This window comes from Neovison vison, chromosome 2 (assembly GCF_020171115.1).
Source record: "Neovison vison isolate M4711 chromosome 2, ASM_NN_V1, whole genome shotgun sequence".
NCBI lineage: Eukaryota > Metazoa > Chordata > Mammalia > Carnivora > Mustelidae > Neogale > Neogale vison.
The window spans coordinates 83,498,612-83,520,813 of NC_058092.1; the positions used below are offsets into that span (position 1 = coordinate 83,498,612).

Below are 22,202 nucleotides of genomic sequence, written 5' to 3' on the forward strand. Positions count from 1 at the left end.
ACTGAATTGCTGTATGAGTTCTAGTAGTTTAGGGGTTGGAGTCTTTTGGGTTTTCCATATAAAGTATCATGTCATCTGCAAAGAGAGAGAGTTTGACTTTTTCTTTGCCAATTTGAAGACCTTTTATTTCTTTTTGTTATCTGATTGTTGTTGCTAGGACTTCTGATACTATGTTGAACAAGAGTGGTGAGAGTGGGCATCCTTGTCGTGTTCCTGATCTCAAAGGGAAGGCTGTCAGATTTTCCCCATTGAGGATGAGATTTGATGTGGGTTTTTCATAGATAGATTTTATGAAATTGAGGAATATTCCCTCTATCCCTATATTTTGAAAAGTTTTAATCAGGAACGGAATGCTGTATCTTGTTAAATGCTTTCTCTGCATCAATTGAGAGGACCATGTGGTTCTTCTCTCTTCTCTTATTGATTTGTTCTATCACATTGATTGATTTGTGAATGTTGAACCACGCTTGCATCCCGTGGATAAATCCCACCTGGTCATGGTGGATAATCTTCTTAATGTGCTGTTGGATCCTATTAGCTAAGATCTTGTTGAGAATCTTCGCATCCATATTCATCAGGGATATGGGTCTGAAATTCTCCTTTTAGGTGGGATCTTTGCATGGTTTGGGGATCAAGGTAATGTTGGCTTCACAGAAAGAGTCTGGAAGTTTTCCTTCTGCTTCAGTTTTTTGAAATAGCTCAGGAGAATAGGTATCATTTCTTCTTTTAATGTTTGGTAGAATTCCCCAGGGAATCTGTCAGGTCCTGGGCTCTTGTTTTTTGGGAGGTTTTTGATCACTGCTTCAATCTCGTTACTAGATATTGGTCTCTTCAGGTTGTCAATTTCAGTCTTGGAAGCTTATAGGTTTCCAGGAATGCAACCATTTCTTCTAGGTTGCTTAACTTATTGGCATATAACTGTTGATAATAATTTCTGATGATTGTTTATATTTCCTTGGTGTTAGTCATGATTTCTCCCATTTCATTCATAATTTCATTAATTTGGGTTCTTTTTCTTTCTTTTGGATTAGTTTGAACAGTGGCTTATCAATCTTATTGATTCTTTCAAAGAACCAGCTTCTAGAAATAAGGACATCACTGGCAACATGATGTCAATAAAAACTTGTTTTTCAATAATCACTCTCAATGTGAATGGCCCAAATACTCTCATAAAATGGCCCAGGGTTGCAGACTGGATACAATGACAGGACTCAATTATATGCTATGTACAAGAGACACATTTTGAACCTACAGATACATCCAGACTGAAAGTGAAGGGATAGAGAAACATCTTTCATGCTAGTGGGTCTCTGGTGTATCAATTCTCATATCAGATAGATTAGATTTTAAGCTAAAGACTTTAGTCAGAGATACAGAAGGATACTACACCATTCTTAAAGGGTCTATCCACCAAGGAGGTCTAACAATTGTAAATATTTATATCCCCAATTTGGCAGCAGCCAACTACATAAGCCAGCTGTTAAAAAAAATAAAGAGTCATATTGATATGAATACATCAATTGTAGGGGATCTTAACACATCACCCTCAGTAATAGATCAGCAAAGCAGAAGATCAACAAAGAAACAAGAGTTTTGAATGACACATTGGACCACATGGACCTCATAGATATATACAGAACATTCCACCCTAAAACAACAGAATACTGGTTCTTCTCAAGGGCACATGGAACCTTCTCCTGAATAGACCACATACTGGGTCACAAAACAGGGCTCAGCTGATACCAAAAGATTGAGACTATTCCCTGCATATTCTCAGACCTCAATGCTTTGAAACTGGAACTCAGTTTGGAAGGAATTCAAACACTTGGAAGCTAAACACCATCCTGCTCAAGAATGTTTGGATCAGCCAGGAAATCAAAGAAGAATTTAAACAATTCATGGAAACCAATGAGAATGAAGACACATCGGTCCAAAATATATGTGATATAGCAAAGGCGGTCCTAAGGGGGAAAATACATAGCCATTCAAGCCTATAAAACTAAAAAACTATACACTAACTCTTTTTACACCTTAAAAAACTGGAAAATCAACAACAAATTAAGCCAACCCCATGCACAAGAAGGAAAATAATTAAGATTAGAGCAGAGATCAATGAGTTAGAAACTAGAGATACAGTAGAACACTTAAGCTTTTAAAATTGAAGAATCCTGAGCTGAAAGAAATATTTTTCCATGTAAGAGTTGTACAATGCAGTGGATACAGCTGCCCCTTAACTATTTTATTGTGATACTACTGAGCTTCAAAAACCAGAAACACAATTCATGGGATAATTTAGGGGGTTAAATGCTTTTGTACAAGCATCACAAAATACATTTTTTTCTAACGAGAATGCATTTTTGTTTTATTTTTTAAAAATTTTATTTGTTAGAGAGAAGGGGAGAGAGAGAGAGAGAGAGAGAGAGAGAGAGAATATGAAAAAGCATGAGAGGGCAGAGGGGCAGAAGGAGAAGTTGATTTCCTGCTGACCAGGGAGCCTGACTCAGGGCTGGATACCAGGACCCCAAGATTATGACCTGAGCCCAAGGCAGATGTTTAACTGACTGAGCCACCCAGGTGCCCCAAGGAGAGTCTATTTTTAATATTACTCATGATTGACAAAATTTCCTTAAATCTGACTAACTCTTACATTTCTCATCTTAGACCTTTCTGCAGTCAAGCATTCCCGGGTGCTATCAGAGTATCTCACAAAATTTTCTTCTGCATAACTTTTCAGGATCTTTCTTCAATCTTGAAATCCCTCTTTATATAAATCTGGCCAAACAAGGATGGTCTCTTATTTCTAATCCTGAGTTTATTTATATCTATAAATGTTTATTAATTTTTTACCTTTTATATTATTGGTTATAGTTTTTTTCTTTCTTTTTTAAAAATTCTGTAGCTATCTTTTAAAACACTGAAGACCAGGAATGATGATTTTTATTCAATCTACTTTTAATGTTAGGTTAATATTGTAACATGGTATATTTTAAAACTTGAAAACTAATTACTTATTTAAAAGTTATCAGTAGTTGGGCTCCTGGGTGGCTCAGTGGGTTAAGCCGCTGCCTTCGGCTCAGGTCATGATCTCAGGGTCCTGGGATCGAGGCCCGCATCGGGCTCTCTGCTCAGCAGGGAGCCTGCTTCCTCCTCTCTCTCTGCCTGCCTCTCTGCCTGCTTGTGATCTCTCTCTGTCAAATAAATAAATAAAATCTTAAAAAAAAAAAAAAGTTATCAGTAGTAATTTTGAGGTGTATGTATATATGTATAAATTATATATTTTGAGTATTTCATTTTCATGTAAAGTCTTCCTATAGGCTTTCAATGCCCAGAAAATACTATTCCACACAATTCACTGATTTGATGCTTTGGATCAAACATCATTCTATACTTTGAATCAGATATAAGTTGAATGAACCAATCCATCTGAAGGAGTTGCATTCTAATATATGAGGTGAGTATAAAGTAATAACTTTCCTATGTGACAAGTGCTACTATACAGGAAGCATAAAGAGCTATAAGATCTCACAGGAGGGAGACTAAGGAAGCTGTCGAAGAAAAAAATGACATTTGGAGCAGGCCTTGAAGGATGAGTTCACCTTTTTAAAAGAAAAAGAAATGATTAAATGATTTAAATGGTTTAAAAGTAATATTTATTTGTTTTTATATTAATTCATGTATGTTTTCTTTTTATCTCTTGGATTTTGTGCCTGACCAACATGCATATTTTTAAAGTTATGCATTTTATAACTATTTTATAGTTACTTTTTAATATTTTCAATGTATAAGACAAGAAAAGAAGACATTGAAAAACTGAGAGGACTATTACTAATGGAAGAAAGCCCTCTAGCTTTCACATAAACGTTAATAAAGTAATAACACATTGCCATGTAATAAAGCTTGATAGTGACTTAATAACAACATAAATGTTCACTGATAATGAATTTATGTTTACATATGTATCTACACACATCTCGATGCATATAAATACATACATATATACATATGGTTCATAAATGATTATTAAACCTTTTTAAAAGAGATGTAGTTTTCAGCTCTATAGCTATTCCTTGTCAACATAATGTAGTTACCATCCTCCCCTAGGAATTATTTTGTGTAAATTTTATTTATTCATTTGACAGAGAGAGAGAGAGAGAGCGCACGCATGCACAAGCAGGGGGAGGGGCACAGGGAAAAGCAGATGTCCCCCTGAGTAGGGAGCCTGACGCAGGACTCGATTCCAGGGCCCTGAGATCATGACCTCAGCTGAAGACAGATGCTTAACCATCTGAGCCACCCAGGCACCTCCCTCCTCTAGGAATTATTGAAAACAGTTAAGCCTTTTAAGTATATAATCTTGGATGAGCATGGGCTTTTGTTGGCTCCTGCACTATTTATAGGTTGGTTGGTTGGTTTGTTTTGGGTCCTACTCGCCACCTGAATTACTGCATTCAGGGTAGAATTCTGACAACTTCAGCTGTCAGTTTTTTTGATATCATGTCTTGAATGCAGCAGATTTTACCTACCAATAGACTAGGGATACATTAACTGCAACTTGCTTCAAGAGTAGTATTTCTAGATAGGGTCAAGTTTTTCAGTACAGAGTTGCTGTTATTCTCTGAGGAGACATAGACCTCCTGTCCAGATTCCACATCATTCACATATTTTTCTCTCAGTGTTCAAAATATAGAATTTGGGGCATATAAAAAGCTTTCAGAACCATAAAATTACAGCAGTAATTTTATAGATGGGCATTCTCAGATTAGGGTTTATAACTTAGAACCAACTTCTCAAACAATGTTTAGTTAAAAGCTTTTCAACTGTTCCATTTTACTTTCTCATATGACACTGAATTTTCATACTTTTCATATTTTTCAAAAATGGAAGCACGCTTAGATTCATGGAACATCATTCCCATGCCATCATTAAAGTATTCAAGATATATTTAATATCTTAGTACCAGGGGAGCCCCTAGCTGCCACCAATTTACTGTAGGCTGAGGGCAATTGTGTGTGTTTATTTATTTGTTTATGTGCAGGTATCTTCATATTGCCAATCATGCTAACTGAATCTGATTACTTTCTGTGAAGAATACCAACTTAAATGATGTGCAGGTGCCAAATTGTTGAAGAGCTCCTATAAGCATCAACCTTAGTAAGTAAAATTAATTGTGTCAGCATATAGAGGTTATTTTCTAAAAACAGTCCCAGGTTCATATTTCTTATAATTAAATAAAAACTAGAAAGCATTACTTACTGGTAAGAAAATCAATGTTTAGCCAGCAAGATGTAGGTAATCAAAGTATCAATGGATGTAGCTCAAAGATCATTTGTTTGCTTGTTTTTCAGATTTTATTTATTTGAGAGCGAGAGAAAGCAAGAGAGAGAGCACATGAGCAGGGGAGGGGCAGAGGGAGAAGCCGACTCTCCACTGAGCAGGGAGCCCGACCTGGGCCTCGATCCCAGGACCCTGGCATCATGATCTGAGCTGAAGGCAGACGCTTAACCGGGTGTCACCCAGGCACCCCCTTAAACATCATTTGATATAAATGTCTGAGAGGAGGCCTATAGATTGACCACATAGAGATCTATTATGGGGTATGCTATACGGTATCAGAAGGAGTCAACAAAAAGGCACATTCTTTCACATGAAAATCTATTATTTCAAAAAAAGAAAAGAAGATGTATTATTTCAGCATTGCAGTAACAAAGAAATTTTCAACTAACCGAACTAGGCAATCTGATGCTGTTATTTTTATTATTAAAATAGTAAAGTAGCATCAATTATCAAAACAACTGACCCTCTGAATAGCTCAAATATGGGGAAAAAGACACATCAAAGGTAAATCAGTTAATATTTTGGCAAATGAATAGGGGGAAGCCAAAGGGCACTAGAGAGTGCTCTAAAGAGCCCATTTAAACCACGGCAGAATAAAAGATCGATCATATTTTTGCTAATATTGGGAAATTAAATACATGAACAACAGATTCTTAAAATTTGTGGGTGAGATGGTACTGTTAAAATAATTTTGTACCATATTCTTCTCAGTAATAATTAATAAGAACTACAAAGTCCTTCACCAACCTTATCTTTTAAATTTATCTACTCAAGCAGGTCTGTTGAGTCCTGACCTTCACGCCTCCTTTTAGGGATTCCCGACTGCCTAAAGCATTCTTGCAGTTCTATCTGATCTGTCAACAGCTTTTAATACCAGCATTTTGGGGGATTCTGTTATCCTGTGAAATTTAATCTCACCTATTTAAGCTTGCAGAAAGTACTGGAGGGAATTATTAACAGATTTCCCCTCATCTTCTTAGAGGCTAGTGCTGAGTGATTGGCTGGTTTCCCTGAGGACCCGCAGCTGAGAAGCACTAGTTTGTCAGTAGCATCCTATTTAGCATGTGTGTGAGGCCACCAGGGAGACTGAAAGACATTTGGAATCAGAATTACATCAATATGCTGATGATGCCTCAATATCTTCGTTTCATCAAACCTGTATCCCGTAGCATTAATGCTTTCTTAACTAAGATGGAAAGTGCCCCCGAACAGCACACTGCTTCCAGCTCTAATTAGACAGCTGGAAACGACACTGATGATATGTAAGAGCAGTGGATCAGCAGTCTTGGCATCACCAGGAAACCTGTTAAAAATGCAAATTCTCAGGCCCCTCCCAGACCTGCTGAGTCAGAAACTCTGGGACCAAGGCCCAGCAAGCTGTGTTTAACAAGCCCTCCAGGTGATTCTGATGCATACTAAAGTTTGAGAACATCTGCATTGGAAGAATGGGATGTGGGTGTCACTGCTGAATCTATTGGGCACTGCCTCCAAGTTAAGCAGATTAAAGCACTTCCAGATCCAATCGCACTGTGCTTGGTTACTAACCACATGATGTTAAATGTAACTGGCTTTTATAATAACTCATATTTGCCACAAAAAGATGAGAGAACTTTATACCGTTCTGCATTCCCCATCCTCTAAAACCATCTGAGAATTAGACCGAAGCTTTGCATATAGGCACACTGACATGCTTAACAGTAAGGACCTTAACCAACAACAAAAAAATCACGTTATTCCCAAATTCCACCCAAGAGGCTAACCCCATTAAACAACACACGCATGTGAGAAAAACCCTAAATATCCATTTTTGTCATCCTTCATTGACTTTAAAGAAACCAACCGTAGTTATAGTATGAGTGTTTTGGGATCAGAAAGCATGGGAGGAATAGGAGAAAGACAAAGAAACTGGGCACAACATTAAATTTTTCATGTTGGTTATAATTTTTTTCTAGAGTATATTCTCCCAAAATCCTGTCTTGAAGTACTGAACTTCCTCCTGACAGGTTCATAACTTAGCATTGCCATGTCATGGGCCCTCTTCTGATGTACCAAAACCAAGTAACAGACATGAGGCATTAATACCAGAACCTCTGGTAATTCTGAAAGCCCTGAATTCTAAAAAGAGCACAGGCACTGGTCAATAACCCAGCCCTAAAATCTATGCATATTCTGATAATGCATTACATATTATTTCTTCTCTCATGCTGAGGAATTTTGCCTAAAATTACCAAATGAACTTTCAAAAGCCTATTATTCTAACCCTGGTCTAACCTGGAAAGTATTAGTTGTTGTTTTAAGATTTTATTAGGGACGCCTGGATGGCTCAGTTAGTTAAGCCGCTGCTTTCTGCTCAGGTCTTGACCCCAGGGTCCTGGGATTGAGGCTCCTTGCTCGATAGGGAGCCTGCTTTTCTCTCCACCTCAGCCTGCCACCTTGCCTGCTTGTGTGCTCTCTCTCTCTCACAAATAAATAAATAAAAATCTTAAAAAGAAAAAGATTTTGTTAGTTTATTCTGGGGGGAGCGGGAGGGGTAAGGAGAAAGGGGAAGAGGTGAAAAGAGAATCTCAAGCAGACTCCCTGCTAAGTGCAGAGCCCCTTACTGGGCTCTATTTCACAACCCTGAGATCCTGACCTGAGCCAAAATAAAGAGCCCGGCCCTCAACCAACTGAGCCACTCAGGCACCCCAAAAGTATTAGTTCTCTTAATGTCAGAGGCCCTGATGCCAATTCCCTCCAAAAAACATTCATTTCACAATTCTTTGCTGAACACTTTATATGTGGCCCCACTGTGCTAGGCTGGGGGAAGAAACAAAGGAACCAAGAGAGCTGACCATGGCCCCTGTTCTTATGGACCTTACAGGCAAGTAGTTTGAAGATCATATAAAAAATGTGGTTCCCTGTAAGCCAATAATAAACACCCATTTGTTTTCATGGTTTTAATTAGGCCCCAGATCCACCTTAGTTCTACTAAGCTGTACTGCAATTGGGTGACCTGTTGTTCCACAGACCCGTTGTTTTTCAACAGTTTGCAAACCATGGCTCAGCCCTTAGGGCCTTAGGGCCAGCTGTGACTGGACTCTGATCTTTTGCATTTTGTAAGCCAGTCCACTAACTAATGGCCTACTCTTCCAGTTAGCCCCAGATAGCCTCCCTTCTTCTGACCAAAACCTCTTTAGTCAACTTTCAACAGAGCAGTCCTTTTAAAAATTAATTCAGATCTTGGTGCTTCTCTGCTCAAAACAGTTCAGTGGCATCCTCTCTCACACCAAAAGCTAAATGCCTACAAGACCTCACCTAGTGTGCCACAAACTGTCCTCTCTTACACTGTTCCAGTCACACTGACTTATGTTTTTTATATTCCCAGACATTTAACAGCCTTCTTTAATTGCCTTGCCCCGATCTCTACATTCCCTCACTTCTTCATTTGTCTGCCCCAAAGTCACCTTATAGAGGCCTTTCTGGGCTATCTCATTTACAAAGGCAAATCCTACCACTTCTTCTACCATACCCTCACCCCAAATACACATGCCTTATACTTCTACATTCATTAACTTTTCTCCATAGCACTAATAACCTTTCAATACACTATTTATGTGATAGTTTGACCAACAAGTGTCTTCCCTCAGTAAGTACAAGCTGTATTAAAATTGTATTAAAATTGCCAAGACAATGGCTGGTACATAATGGGTGCTCAATATGTGTAGGTTGATTAAATCAATAAATCAATAAATAAGTAACAAATGTCTACCTCTACCCTCACAAGTAATAACCTGATCTCCTTTTGTGTCTGTGTTCTACTGAGGGTGGAAGAAACAGTCATCACTCACTTCCAGTTACCACTGTTAATGGAAGATGACTATAAGATAAAGTATAAAGTAACTTGCCATTTCCATGTGGGGACATCTTCCCTTCCAACTCTCAAGGTGCAGCTTTTATAATAAAAACTTTTTGATTTTGGAATCAGAAGAACAAGATTTAAAATATTTAGTTCAAAACAAATGTGCCAACTTTCTATTCTTTGCTGAGGCTCTGTGATATGCATGGAGATATACAGGTGAATAAAATTAGCTCTTGTCCTCCTTTTATCTTAGGAAAGTCATTTAATTCCAGGATGGATGTTTTCTTTTTATTTGCAACATAATGAAATTATACTAACTGATACTATAGATTTCACTCTAGAAAAAAACCTCTCCAGATGGTATGACCATGCCCACCTTGGATTTTGGAAAAAAAAAGTCTGAATGGGTATAATAGATAAAAGAAAACCCAGAGAATAAAGTTGACATCTGAAACGCAGCCATGAACCAGTGGTGACTCTAATATTTTAGTAAGATTAATCTGTAATGTAGTTAATCTACATGTGACAAATTACCTACTGACTATAGTTATAATTCTTACCTGGTATCGAGACTCCAAATATATTAAGGCATTCTAAAGCAAATCATATTCATAATACTGATTTGGATAAAATTAATAATTTGCCTTTCTATAAATATGTTTTGTTCTTGTTCTTAGAACTAATATCCTTTATAAGACATTATCTTCCTCTAATAGCATTAAAATTTGAGAAGTCCATGGTACAGTATCCAGTGGATGCCTCAACAAAGATTCATCACCAGTCACTTGAAAGAATGAAATCATTTTAAATCTGTCATTTTTAGTAAGGTAACTCATTATTAATTCTAAATAATGCTTACCTGAGGCTCTTAAAAAAATAATAAATGGCAATCTCTTTGTTCTATTGGTTTCACCACAGAATGAACTGACTTAAAGTATAACTCAGGCATATGACTTTGAATGCAGCTTGTAAACATGGCTTATAGAGATTCCAGTTGTCTTTAATTACCACATTCTCCTAATATCCTACATTTTGTGATGAATCCCTATTGTTCAGAAATGACAACTTAGCACATTCCACTGTTACTAGGTAAATACAATACATTTCAAAGATACTAACGCTAAGAAAAAGAAGCACTTAATATCGACAAAGATAAATTTCTCATTTTATCCAATAAAGTATTATAAAATAACTTTTTTACTTTGAATGTCTGAATTAGGGGGGAAAAAAAAACCATGGGTCGCCCAGAAATTTTTTAAATTTGCATTTCATAATTTCAAGAACATTCTGATGACTGAGCTAGGAGACTGCACATTAACAGTTTCATGTCCTAAAATCTGTTGCATTACAACTCCCTATTTTCTGATGATTCCATTTTACCTCCTCGGGGACAGCTCTTATATTAACAAAGCCTTTTCTGAAGACGACGGACACACGGCGGGCTCCACAACATAAAGCGGATGTCGCACAGTCGAAAGCAGTGTCTCCAGCTCCGAGTACAATCACGACTCCCCGTATCGATGGCAATGGAGAGTGACAGGCACACATTCCTGAATGATGAAAGGAAAACCCCATTTTCAAGTAGAGAAACCATTTCTGCATGACAGCTCAAAAGATACTTGTACTCAAAGCAGTGTAAAATTGCATCTTGCAGTTGCTGAGGATGGAGTGTCACTATCAAATTATTCTGCTTCATTGAAAGACAGTTTTATTCCCATTTTAAAAATATGCTCATATATGTAATTTCATAGTCAGTACCTTTAACTTCTTTTTTCTTCTAGAAGGATCGCTACAACACATTTTGAATAGCTTAGGTACTAACAAACTGGAATCAATCAATTAAAACATGCTTTGTCAAAGTCATGCTATGTATTTTTAACTTAGTGTCATTAAATTCTGTTTGTTAGAAGGAAAAAAATGATCTTTATCATCTGGGTTAACATAATTGACAGCATTTCATGAAAATATTTTACTTAGATATTATTTTCTAGGATTTCTAATGTATAGCCTTGCTATATACTATATTTAGGAAATTTTGAAAATTTACACACTGAATAAGTGCTTTCTATGTAACTGAAGAATTTTTAACAAGTATTTTCTTGAAATAGTTAAAATGAACTTTCTTTCCTTTATAGTTTTTCCCTGGTTTTGTTTGTAAAATAGAGCTATAGAAGAAACAGGACTTTCTACATGTCCATTTCTCAAGGACATATATATGAAGACTTGATATCCATATGAAGATTCTCGTAAAAAAGTAAGATGCAGGTTCTGTATGTGTCAGGTATTGCTGTGTTATCTGATTTAGTAAAACTATTGAGAAGATAAATTACTATAAATGAAATGGCACCACGGGCAGCATAGGCCTATAATCTCAATAAGTGTAATCATCCTGCTTGGAAGAGTACATTTGGGATTATGTAATTGGCCTTCTGTAATTCTCAAAAAGACATGTACTATGACCTTCTTTAGAAAGGGCTGCAGGTACAGAAGCATCCCCTTCTCCTGGGAGGAGGAAGGTGGACATGGTCTACATGTGTTTAGCTGTAAACTTCTGCAGAATGACCTAATAAAGTTTCTTATCTTTTTAAATTGTAGGATAAAAATGTAAGGTTTTATCTTTTCACATGCAATTAGATGTTAGAATAGCTGAACTTTAAGACTTTAAAAATATATGTCTAAAGGATTTAGATGATCTGTGTAGAGAATATATTATAGTTTCTTTATTACTAAGACTGACTCTCATCCAACCAAAGCACAGGACTGGTTTAAGCTTCTGGTTGCTCCTCAGGCTGCATGTAGTGATATTACATAGAGACCACATATTAGGGTGTCTATCAGTGTTTTCCTTTAGCTTCATATATCTGCTGTTCAGCAAGAAACTCTTTCTGCCTGCTTAGACACAAATGCTGAAAGGTATGTGAAAATGTGTCCTACTTTAAAATTAATATATACATATATATGTATATTTGTGTATATATATTTACATTGTATATATACATATATATATATATTTACATTATATATACATATAAAATATAAAATAGTTCCTAAACTGACATTCCTGCCATTTCTTTTAAGAACATCTCCCAGCTGGGGCACCTGCATGGCTCAGTCGATTGAGCATCTGCCTTGGGTTCAGGTCATGATCCCAGGGTCCTTGATGGAGCCCCATGTCTTCAGGCTCCCTGCTCCGCAGGGAGTCTGCTTCTCCCTCTCCCTCTGCCTGCTGCTCGCCTGCTTGTACTCTCCCTCTCTGTCAAATAAATAAAATCTTTAAAAAAAAAAAGAACATCTTCCAATATTTGTTTAAGACTCTTCCTTTGAAGAAACTTTACATCATGCAGTGTAGACCTCTATATGACAGAATGGAAAAAAATCCTTATGATGATATTTGATTGGAAGATTAAAACAAATGGATGATCCTGAAAAATGATTACATCATACTTGTTTTAAACTTTATATTGCTGTAGCAAAAATGATTTGAGATTTGAACAGTGTCCCCCTGAGCCTAGATTTAACATAAATTTATAATAAATAAACAACATAGGCAACAGTAGGAATACAAAACAATGTTTTACCTGCTTTACTGCTTTTGGCCACAAGTGGCAAAAAGTCTTTGGATGTGTAAAATCCATGGTTCTGGGTCAGGTCTTTGAAGATATGGTTTTTATTGGGGTCTGGCAAACCTAAGTAACAAAAATTTATAAAATCTCGTTAGCAGAAGAAGGCGGCTTTTCCTACTCTATATTTTTAAAAAGTAGAAAGCTGAGATCATGAAAATAATGTGGTTCTGAGAGGAAAAAAAAATCTGTAAGCAAACCAACATAAAAATATATATAATACATTGTGACAGACCTCAGTGTATACCTTTACTATATAACTAAGCACACACCATAAATCATCCATTCAAGTACACATATGGGTATATACAGAAACATGGATACACACAATACACGTACATTTAGTGTTTAAGGGAAAATCAGGTTATATTATTTCCTCATGACATAAATAAAAATAAATTTCTAGAGTATTAGAGTACTAAATATAAAAAATAATCACAAATTAAAAACTAAACACAATATGGATATATATGTATCTAGTCCTGAATATGACAGATCATTTAAAGAAAAAAAAACTTGGAAGAAAAGATGTATTTTAACACAAAAAATCAGCTATTTGATTAATTGGAGCATTATTTTAACAATAAAAGAATGGATAATCAAATAGGGATAATGAAAAATACAAACAGCTTCTAAGCACCAAAACTTTAAATACATTAGTAATTTAGGAACTATAATTTAAAACAATGAAATATTATTTCCTGCCTATTAAGAAGTAAAGTAAAAAAATTTAAGAAAATTAGACTATATGGCAAGGGTGAAAATGGGACTTCTCATACTCTTTGGTGCAAATACGTATTGGTGCTCGATTTCTAGAAAATAGTTTTGAATCTATACTAAGGGAACACTAAAACATGCAAATAAAGACTTAATGTGCATAAATAGTCAGTGCAAAGAGAGAGAGAGAGAGAGAGAATGAAGGAAAACCAGAATGCCAATAAAATGAGTGAGCTTACTTTGAAAAAGAAAAAGGCAACAGAACACAAGGCAAAAAAAAAAAAAAGACCACAAAGCAGGCACTAAAATGAATATTTGAAAAATATGGGAATTGAACTGTAGTCAAAATATAGTCTGAAATGAACTAGCAGGATACAAAACTATATAGTTTGACTCAAGTTTCATAAAATTTGAATGGTGATCATTTCTGGTGGTGGGACTGTGGATAATGTATTTTTTCATTATTTCTTTATTTTCCAAATTTTCTACAATAAGCATTCATCAACCATATAATTAGGAACTAACTTCCTTTGAAAAGAAAATGAATAGCAGACTATTTTTTTTTCAAAGTATAAACAAAGCAAATCTGACAGCAATCACCCTACCATAGAAAAGTATAGAATTAACTCATCTCAGATCCATAAACACAGGGGAATATTTATAGTTTAACTTTATTTACTTCCCCAAGCTCTGGGTTATTCTAGAGATGTAGGATTTCATTTTATTGTAAATGAAAAGCAATGAGTATGTTGGTGGATACCTAAAGTAATAAGGATGGCCTAAGAATGACTTTCTTATGTATGATAAGGTAGGTACCCTATCTCATCTGAAAGCTGAAGGGGTCTGTGGATTGAGTGAGTGTATAACCAGCAACAGACTGCTTTGATCCTTCAAATTAATTCAAACATTTTTCTTCCCTGTCCAGCATTGCTTCCTCCCAAGGATTTGCCCTTTGCTCATAGATTATTAGTTTAAGATCACTTGTCATTAAAATTATTTTATTTATCTAGGAAGGTAGGCAAGTCATTTGATTTACTTTGCTTTGGTGGCTTTTTTTTTTTTTTAAAGCTTTTCTTAAATTCCAGTTAGTTAACATACCGTGCTTTGGCTTCTTTATAAATGAAATAAGACTGTTTCCTCATTTTCTAACACAAAGGATTACTCCTTGGGTATATTTATAACATGGAAACTATTACATAAATGTGTGGTTATTTATATAATTCTTTTAGAAAGACTAGGATAGGGAATGGTTACGGTTACATAAAAATAGTGGAGTATGTACTTGAAGACTCTAATAACAAAACAATTTTTCTTGAAAGCTTTAAAAGATGACTATAGTTTTAGGTACATCTGATTAGTCTAACCAACACACACACACACCATTTTGAAATTTAAATAAGGACCCTGTCTCCCCTCTTACATATATTACTATATTATAGAGATAGCATATGTTCTATAGCACTTCATTTTCCTGTAAACACACACATACACAAGAAAAACAACATGGAGTGCTGTGCAATTTCAAGGAGATATGGTAAACAAAAATCCTTAAAGAAGATCAAAAACAAAGCACAGAAAATGTACGTGGCAGATAAAAGTTCTGCATTTACTGTCAATAGAGTCTAATATCCTCCCTTTACTAACTCTTAGTCTGAGCTTTTTTCAATACTTGCCATGATTAAGACAGAGAGAAATTTACATTGTGATTATTTTCTATAGACCTACAGCTGAAATGTTTCTAAAGAAATGCATGGCATTCTTACTGAATATACCACTGGATCCACGGGGAAGACTTTTCCTATCCTGCAAGGATTATTTCACAAGAAAAAAGCTTTGGTAAACTTTAAATTCATTTTTTCACTTGGATCAAGAGACTGACAAGGACAACTGAATTTCCTGCACTTTTACCCCATTCTGCATTTATCACTCTAATGAATTTAACATTTACTGGATCAGATTCTTTCTGTAAATATTCAGGAGGGCACCAGTTAGATGTTCTGACTTATGGATAATGGCTTAATGAGAGAAACAATGAGCCAGAAACGGGGCAGGATCCATGTGTTATTCATTCTTGCAGCCTCTTTAGCCACACCCCAGGGCACACATCCTTTTAAGGTCCCAAGGTCGGGGAAGTCTTCTCCCTGACTTGGGTGGCAGGTCATCCCTTATGACCTAGGGCAATGCATCTGAAGACCTCCTCACAGAATGTTTGGTAGTCTGGCCCAGCTGCAAAAGTGCCCTAGAGTCTGCTAACCATGATTCTGTGGGGTGATTAAGAGCAGGACCTTTATCATTAGCCAGACTCTGGTGTGAGGTCTTCCTCTCTCATTTACCATCTCTGTGATCTTTTGGGAGTGCCAGTAATTACATGTACTTAGCTAGACTATCAGATGATCTGGTCAAGGACTAATCTACATATTGCTATGAAGGCATTTTATAAATATGGTTAACATCTATAATCAGTTGACTTTAAGTAAAGGAGACTGCCTTGATCATGTGCGTAGGCCTCATCCAACCAGTGGAAAGGCCTTAAGAATAAAACTGAAGTTTCCCGGAGGAAGAAGAAATATTGCCTGCTGGCCCAGACCACAGATTTCAAATTTGCCAATTTCCACAATTACATAAGCCAACTCCTTGAAATAAATTCTATAATATGATGTATCTGTATCTATAGATCTCCTAATAATTCCGCTAAGGACAACAATTACACACCTCTCACTAATGTGAGATTTAAAGGAATTTATCTACGTATTTATCCATCCATCTATCCATCCATCCAACCATCTATATTAAGCATTGAGACTTAAAACATAATGAACGCTCACTAAACATTAACTATTAATATTAAGATAGATTTATTTATTCTGTAGTTTATCAATTCTCCCAAATTTCACATCTTATGGCAAGGAAAGAATAGAGTTTAAAGTATTAAACCTTAGCAAATTTAAACAAAGTGTTACAAAAAAAGAAAAATGAAGCAATCTTAAGTGAAATATGAGAGATAATGAAACTTGCAAATACCCATCTATCAAAGGAAGATTTCCGCGAGAGTAGGTGGCATATTAATAAATAAGGTATGTGTCTCTATCAGAATGATTTCAAAATGACACTGAAATGACTTTTTAATTCACCTTTCAGTGGGAAGAAGGAGGTTTATGAATAAAGAAGAATTGACAAAGATTTGACAAACAAAACAGCTCAGCTTAGTAGAGGTACAATGTTCTCTGTCTTTCAAGAAGGCCAGAGAGTTTCTTTGTTCCTCTAGAATAGTTATTGAAGTTTTCGGTGTTTTAGCATATACTTATTAAAAGGAACACCACCTTAAGAACTATTGCAAAATGAAAAATTTCAGCTTCTACTAAAATAAATAAATAAAATTCTGCTTATATCACAGAAAGTATAATTTACTATATTTTTTTTAAGATTTTATTTATTTATTTGACAGAGAGAGATCACAGGTAGGTAGAGAGGCTGGCAGAGAGAGAGAGAGAGAGAGAAGCAGGCTCCCCACCAAGCAGAGAGCCCCATGTGGGACTCGATCCCAGGACCCTGAGATCATGACCCGAGCCGAAGGCAGCGGCTTAACCCACTGAGCCACCCAGGCGCCCCGCATATTTTATTTTTTTAGATTTAGATTATTTACATTTAGATTTTAGATTTAGATTATTTAGATTATAGTCACTGTTCTAGATGCCTGGCATATAGATGGTTTTTACATATTAACTCATTTAATTCTCAAAACAATCCTGTGAAACAAAGAACATTATTTTCTGCATTTTAGATATGAAGAAACTGAGACACAAAGAGCTTAAGTAACTTTGCAAACAGTCAGAGAACAAGTAAGTAGCAGTACCAATTTCTAATCTGGACATTCTGGTTATAGAGTCTATGCATTAACTTCAAAATGCTGCCTTTTTAAATATACAATGTCATCACTGAGCCCTGTTATAATGTGATGTTACTTAACAAGTGATACCTAAATCACTTAACAGATATGCATTAAATGTTTCACTGTGAGGCCAAAGACACGCACACAACAGAGAATGTGTCTGTGGCCAGGTTCCAACCCAGTGATAGAGAAAAGACAGGTTGCTTCTCTAGGCTGTATCTTTGTTTTGTGATTATTTTCTCTAGTACAATTCATTTTTGAATTGTTTTCCTTCTTAACTGTATTCCTCTTGGGTATCTGCTAGTTATTTTTCAATATTTGATAGTCTTTGAAATATGTATCTCTGCTGTGTTTCCAAAGCACCTCTCTCTGGAACAACTACAGAATACATAAGAGCAGTGTATATAATAAATTTTTGTGTTCATGTTAAGTTCTGCACAACTTCAGTTAACATTAATAGGATATTAAATACTCTGTTTCATGTTATCATCTAGTAAGTAATAGAAGAGAACTAAGCTTTTAAGGCTGGGTTCTCACAGGTATGGCAGGACATGTTTAAGAATTCCCCAGATTTTATAATATCCGCCTGTGTTACTTCACTGGCTCACTTATTTGGTGTTAATTGAAGGGAGCAAGCATTCATGTGATGCCTCTCATTCTTGATGACATCCACTTGAATGACAGCTAAGCTGTCATGGGAAAGACAGTGACCAGATGCCTCACGAATCCCACAGACATAGACAGAACACTGAGAGACTGCCCCAAGTTCCTGGCAAAGGAATGTGGCTTACAGAAACAGGATTATAGAAATGGGTCGAGAGCATACCAAATCCTCTACAGGTTTGTCAATTCTTGCTCTGTCGGTAAGAAGATGTTAGCAGACAAAATTCCACTGATTATGTCACTATTCACCAGTGGCTGAAAATAGCAAAATGCGTCTGATGGCAAATGTCCTAAGTTTTTCGCTTTTCCAAGTACTTTTGTATCTGAGATTTCACTTTCTTCTCACAGAAGGAAACATGTTGTGTGCTCGCAGTCCTCATTTCCTAAGTCTCCTCTGGGGAATGGCGCTGCATGAGGAAGAACACTAAAATGTGCAGATTACACATGGATTCATTAAAAAAAACTCTCACTGAGGGGCACCAAGCTATCCACCACAGCGATCCATCCATGTCTTCGTAAGAGAAATGTCCCTGTGTAAACACTGCTTTTCTTTATTTCTGTTTATTAAACCTTTAAAAAAAATCTTAATGCCAATTGACTTATTTCTATCATTACTGGTAAAGAGAGTATGTGAATAAGAGCAAAACCTCTAAAGTCAGACTTCCTGCATTAAAATTCCAGTTTTAGCACTTACTAGCTACTATGACCTTGGGCCAGTAAATTACTCTTTCTGGGCAGCAGCAGCCTCATCATAGTATTGTTAGGAGAATAAAATGAATACAAATGTGAAGCTCTTTGCAGAGATGTGAAATGGTTCCTTTTATTTGCATCTTCTCCCTAAAAAAAGCTTTTGTTTTTATATAATAAAGTGATACACTTGTACAGACATAAATTAAAGGTTCACCTAATCCATGATATGCACAATTAATATTACTATGCATTTAAGTGGTCAGTGTTAGGCAGATTGGTATCAGAGTCCATAAAATGTAGCAACCTTGGCTAGAATAAAAGACAGTAGCCAAACCAGGGTATTCTGACCTCATTCATTGTATAGACTACAATGGACCAGGAAATTAGCAAGATTAAGACCCTCTCATTTTTTTTTTTCTTAAGATTTTATTTATTTATTTGACAGACAGATCACAAGTAGGCAGAGAAGCAGGCAGATAGAAAGGAAGGGAAGCAGGCTCCCCGCTGAGCAGAGAGCCCGATGTGGGGCTTGATCCCAGGACCCTGAGATCATGACCTGAGCCGAAGGCAGAGGCTTTAACCCACTGAGCCAACCAGGCGCCCCAGACCCTCTCATGTTTAATTTGGCATTCAAATGGGAGCAGTTAGAGTAACATCAAGCCTCCAAGAGCACTGACCTAGGAGTCGGAAGAATTGGGTTCTAGTTTCATTACTTCCCCTTTCTAGCTATATTTGGATTTAATTACTTAATATGATGGCTCTCAAATTCCTTGATTTTAGAATGAAAATGACCCTACTGATGTATAGATTTGTTCTCAAAATTAGGTAGAAAAATATACATTAAAGCACTCTGGTCAATCTAAAACACCACTGAAATCTTAGTCATTCTTACTGTCTTAGGCCAAGTATAAAAACCATGGAAAATAAAGACTCATGGGGTAAAAAGATTCACAGTAAATACTTCCAAATATAGAAGCTATTGCAATTAATCATAAAAAAGACACTTAAATGACTACATGTAAGATGTGAATGTAGGAATAAAGTGATAAATACATGTATTTATGGATATACATTTGTATCTGGATGTGTCTACACTTATTAGAAAAGGTAAACTAGTCTTATATCAAGCCCAAAGTGCTGGGATTATACCATGGAAGTCAAACACTCCTTTCAAGGACCCAAGTATTCCAGAATTCCACAATGGATTATAAAGTTTTTCATCTGCACTTAAAGATCACTTACATGACTCAAAGGATTTATATATTTCCCAGAGACAACAGTGCCATATGGGTTATCACTCTAGGATCTATATATTGACTAGAAAGAGAACAGATCAATGATGGCCCATTGTGCTTCCTTCCTCAATAAAACTCCCCATCTTTTCCCCAATGCCCCACTGTAAATAGATTTAGTTCAGACTGAATTCAGAAAGAATGGAGTGATTCAATATAACACATATGAAATCAGATCACCATGCATCACAATAGTGTTCATTTCATTGATTTTTCAAATCCCCATTAAACATCTGTTTCATGTAACTGCTGTCTAGTTTCTTTCTCAATGTGACCACATGCCTTAATCATGTGTATCACACAACGGTTAGCACTTAACAAGATGAAGACTTTAAAAAAAAATGCTATGCATGAAGTCACCATCTCAAATCATATTTTTTCCCATTATATAAGTTATTTTTCTATACGGACACATGTAACAGACAATGAAATCCAGAATCAAGAGAAGTACTGAGCACTCATACAATTTTGAAAATATGATGCTAGATTATGGTCTTTTTTGTATTTACGTTCAAAACAGTAAATTTCAAAAAGCACTGGAGAAGAGAATGAAAGAACCAAAGATGATACTTCCTACTATGCTATTTGGACATACTTCAGTTGGTTTTTATGATTTCACGTAGAAGACATGTACAAGTTCTATCACACCAATGAGATCAATAAATATAACTTTGCATTAGAACTGAATACTAGGCTCCAACTCAGAGTAGTATTTATGGGTGAAAAACAACATAAATATATTAAGAAAGCAATGTGTTCACAAGTGCAAAACATATGAAATAAACCGATTTTAAGTAGTTAAAATTTTTCTAGAGAACTTTTTAACCTGTCATAAAATATTCAGCAATTTCATATAACAAAATGTGATTATGGTTCACTGTGCATTTTGGTCTCATATTTTTTGTTCTCTTTATATATTTGGAATAAAATAGAGAAGAGAGACTATTTTAATTGATAAAATAATGCCGAAGAATTCAAAAATGGACAAAATATCCTTCAATGTGTTTTACTTTCCTGACAAATATAATTCCCTATACTCAGGATCCATCTTAACTACTGTTCTTTTTATATAATGGGACCTATGAAACAAGAAAACCAACAAAATATTGGACAAAAAAAAAAAAAGATTAAGTATTTTTCTTTATACTTCTGTGATATCCCAGTTGTCTTATAATTAGTAGAAATTATTTTAGTAATTAAAATTTAATTTTAATACAAACAAGATCTCCCTAAAAACTCTCTTCTAGGGGCGCCTGGGTGGCTCAGTGGGTTAAAGCCTCTGCCTTTGGCTCAGGTCATGATCCCAGGGTCCTGGGATCGAGCCCTGCGTCGGGCTCTCTGCTCAGTGGGAAGCCTGCTTCCTCCTTCTCTCTCTCTGCCTGCCTCTCAGCCTACTTGTGATCTCTGCCTGTCAAATAAATAAATAAAAATCTTTAAAAAAAAAACAAAAACAAAACTCTCTTCTACTTCCTTATGGCCCTGCCATTGCACTATTGGGTATTTACCCCAAAGATACAGATGAGACGAGATCGGGCGCGTTCAGGGTGTTATGGCCGTAGACCCCAAAGATACAGATGTAGTGAAAAGAAGGGCCATCTGGACCCCAATGTTCATAGCAGCAATGGCCATGGTCACCAAACTGTGGAAAGAACCAAGATGCCTTCAACGGACGAATGGATAAGGAAGATGTGGTCCATATACACTATGGAGTATTATGCCTCCATCAGAAAGGACGAATACCCAACTTTTGTAGCAACATGGACAGGACTGGAAGAGATTATGCTGAGTGAAATAAGTCAAGCAGAGAGAGAGTCAATTATCATATGGTTTCACTTATTTGTGGAGCATAACAAATAGCATGGAGGACAAGGGGAGATGGAGAGGAGAAGGGAGTTGAGGGAAATTGGAAGGGGAGGTGAACCATGAGAGACTATGGACTCTGAAAAACAATCTGAGGGTTCTGAAGGGGCGGGGGTTGGGAGGTTGGGGTACCAGGTGGTGGGTATTATAGAGGGCACGGATTGCATGGAGCACTGGGTGTGGTGCAAAAACAATGAATACTGTTACGCTGAAAAGAAAAAAAAAACTCTCTTCTAGAAAAGATATATTAATGTAATTTCCTATTTCTGTCACAAAATTCTACCTATCACTTTGATTTC

At 36.2% G+C, this 22,202-nt stretch overlaps 1 protein-coding gene across 1 annotated transcript in view; it reads right to left on the reverse strand.

The window, feature by feature from the left end:
• DPYD (dihydropyrimidine dehydrogenase) overlaps positions 1 to 22,202 on the reverse strand; it is an 841,951-nt gene that overhangs the window by 468,671 nt on the left and 351,078 nt on the right. Inside the window, exons 9-10 of the mRNA XM_044238740.1 lie at positions 12,751 to 12,858; positions 10,553 to 10,722 (exon numbers count right to left, since the gene is read on the reverse strand). Of these exons, the coding sequence (XP_044094675.1) occupies positions 10,553 to 10,722; positions 12,751 to 12,858 (278 nt within the window). The remainder of the gene's footprint in view (positions 1 to 10,552; positions 10,723 to 12,750; positions 12,859 to 22,202) is intronic.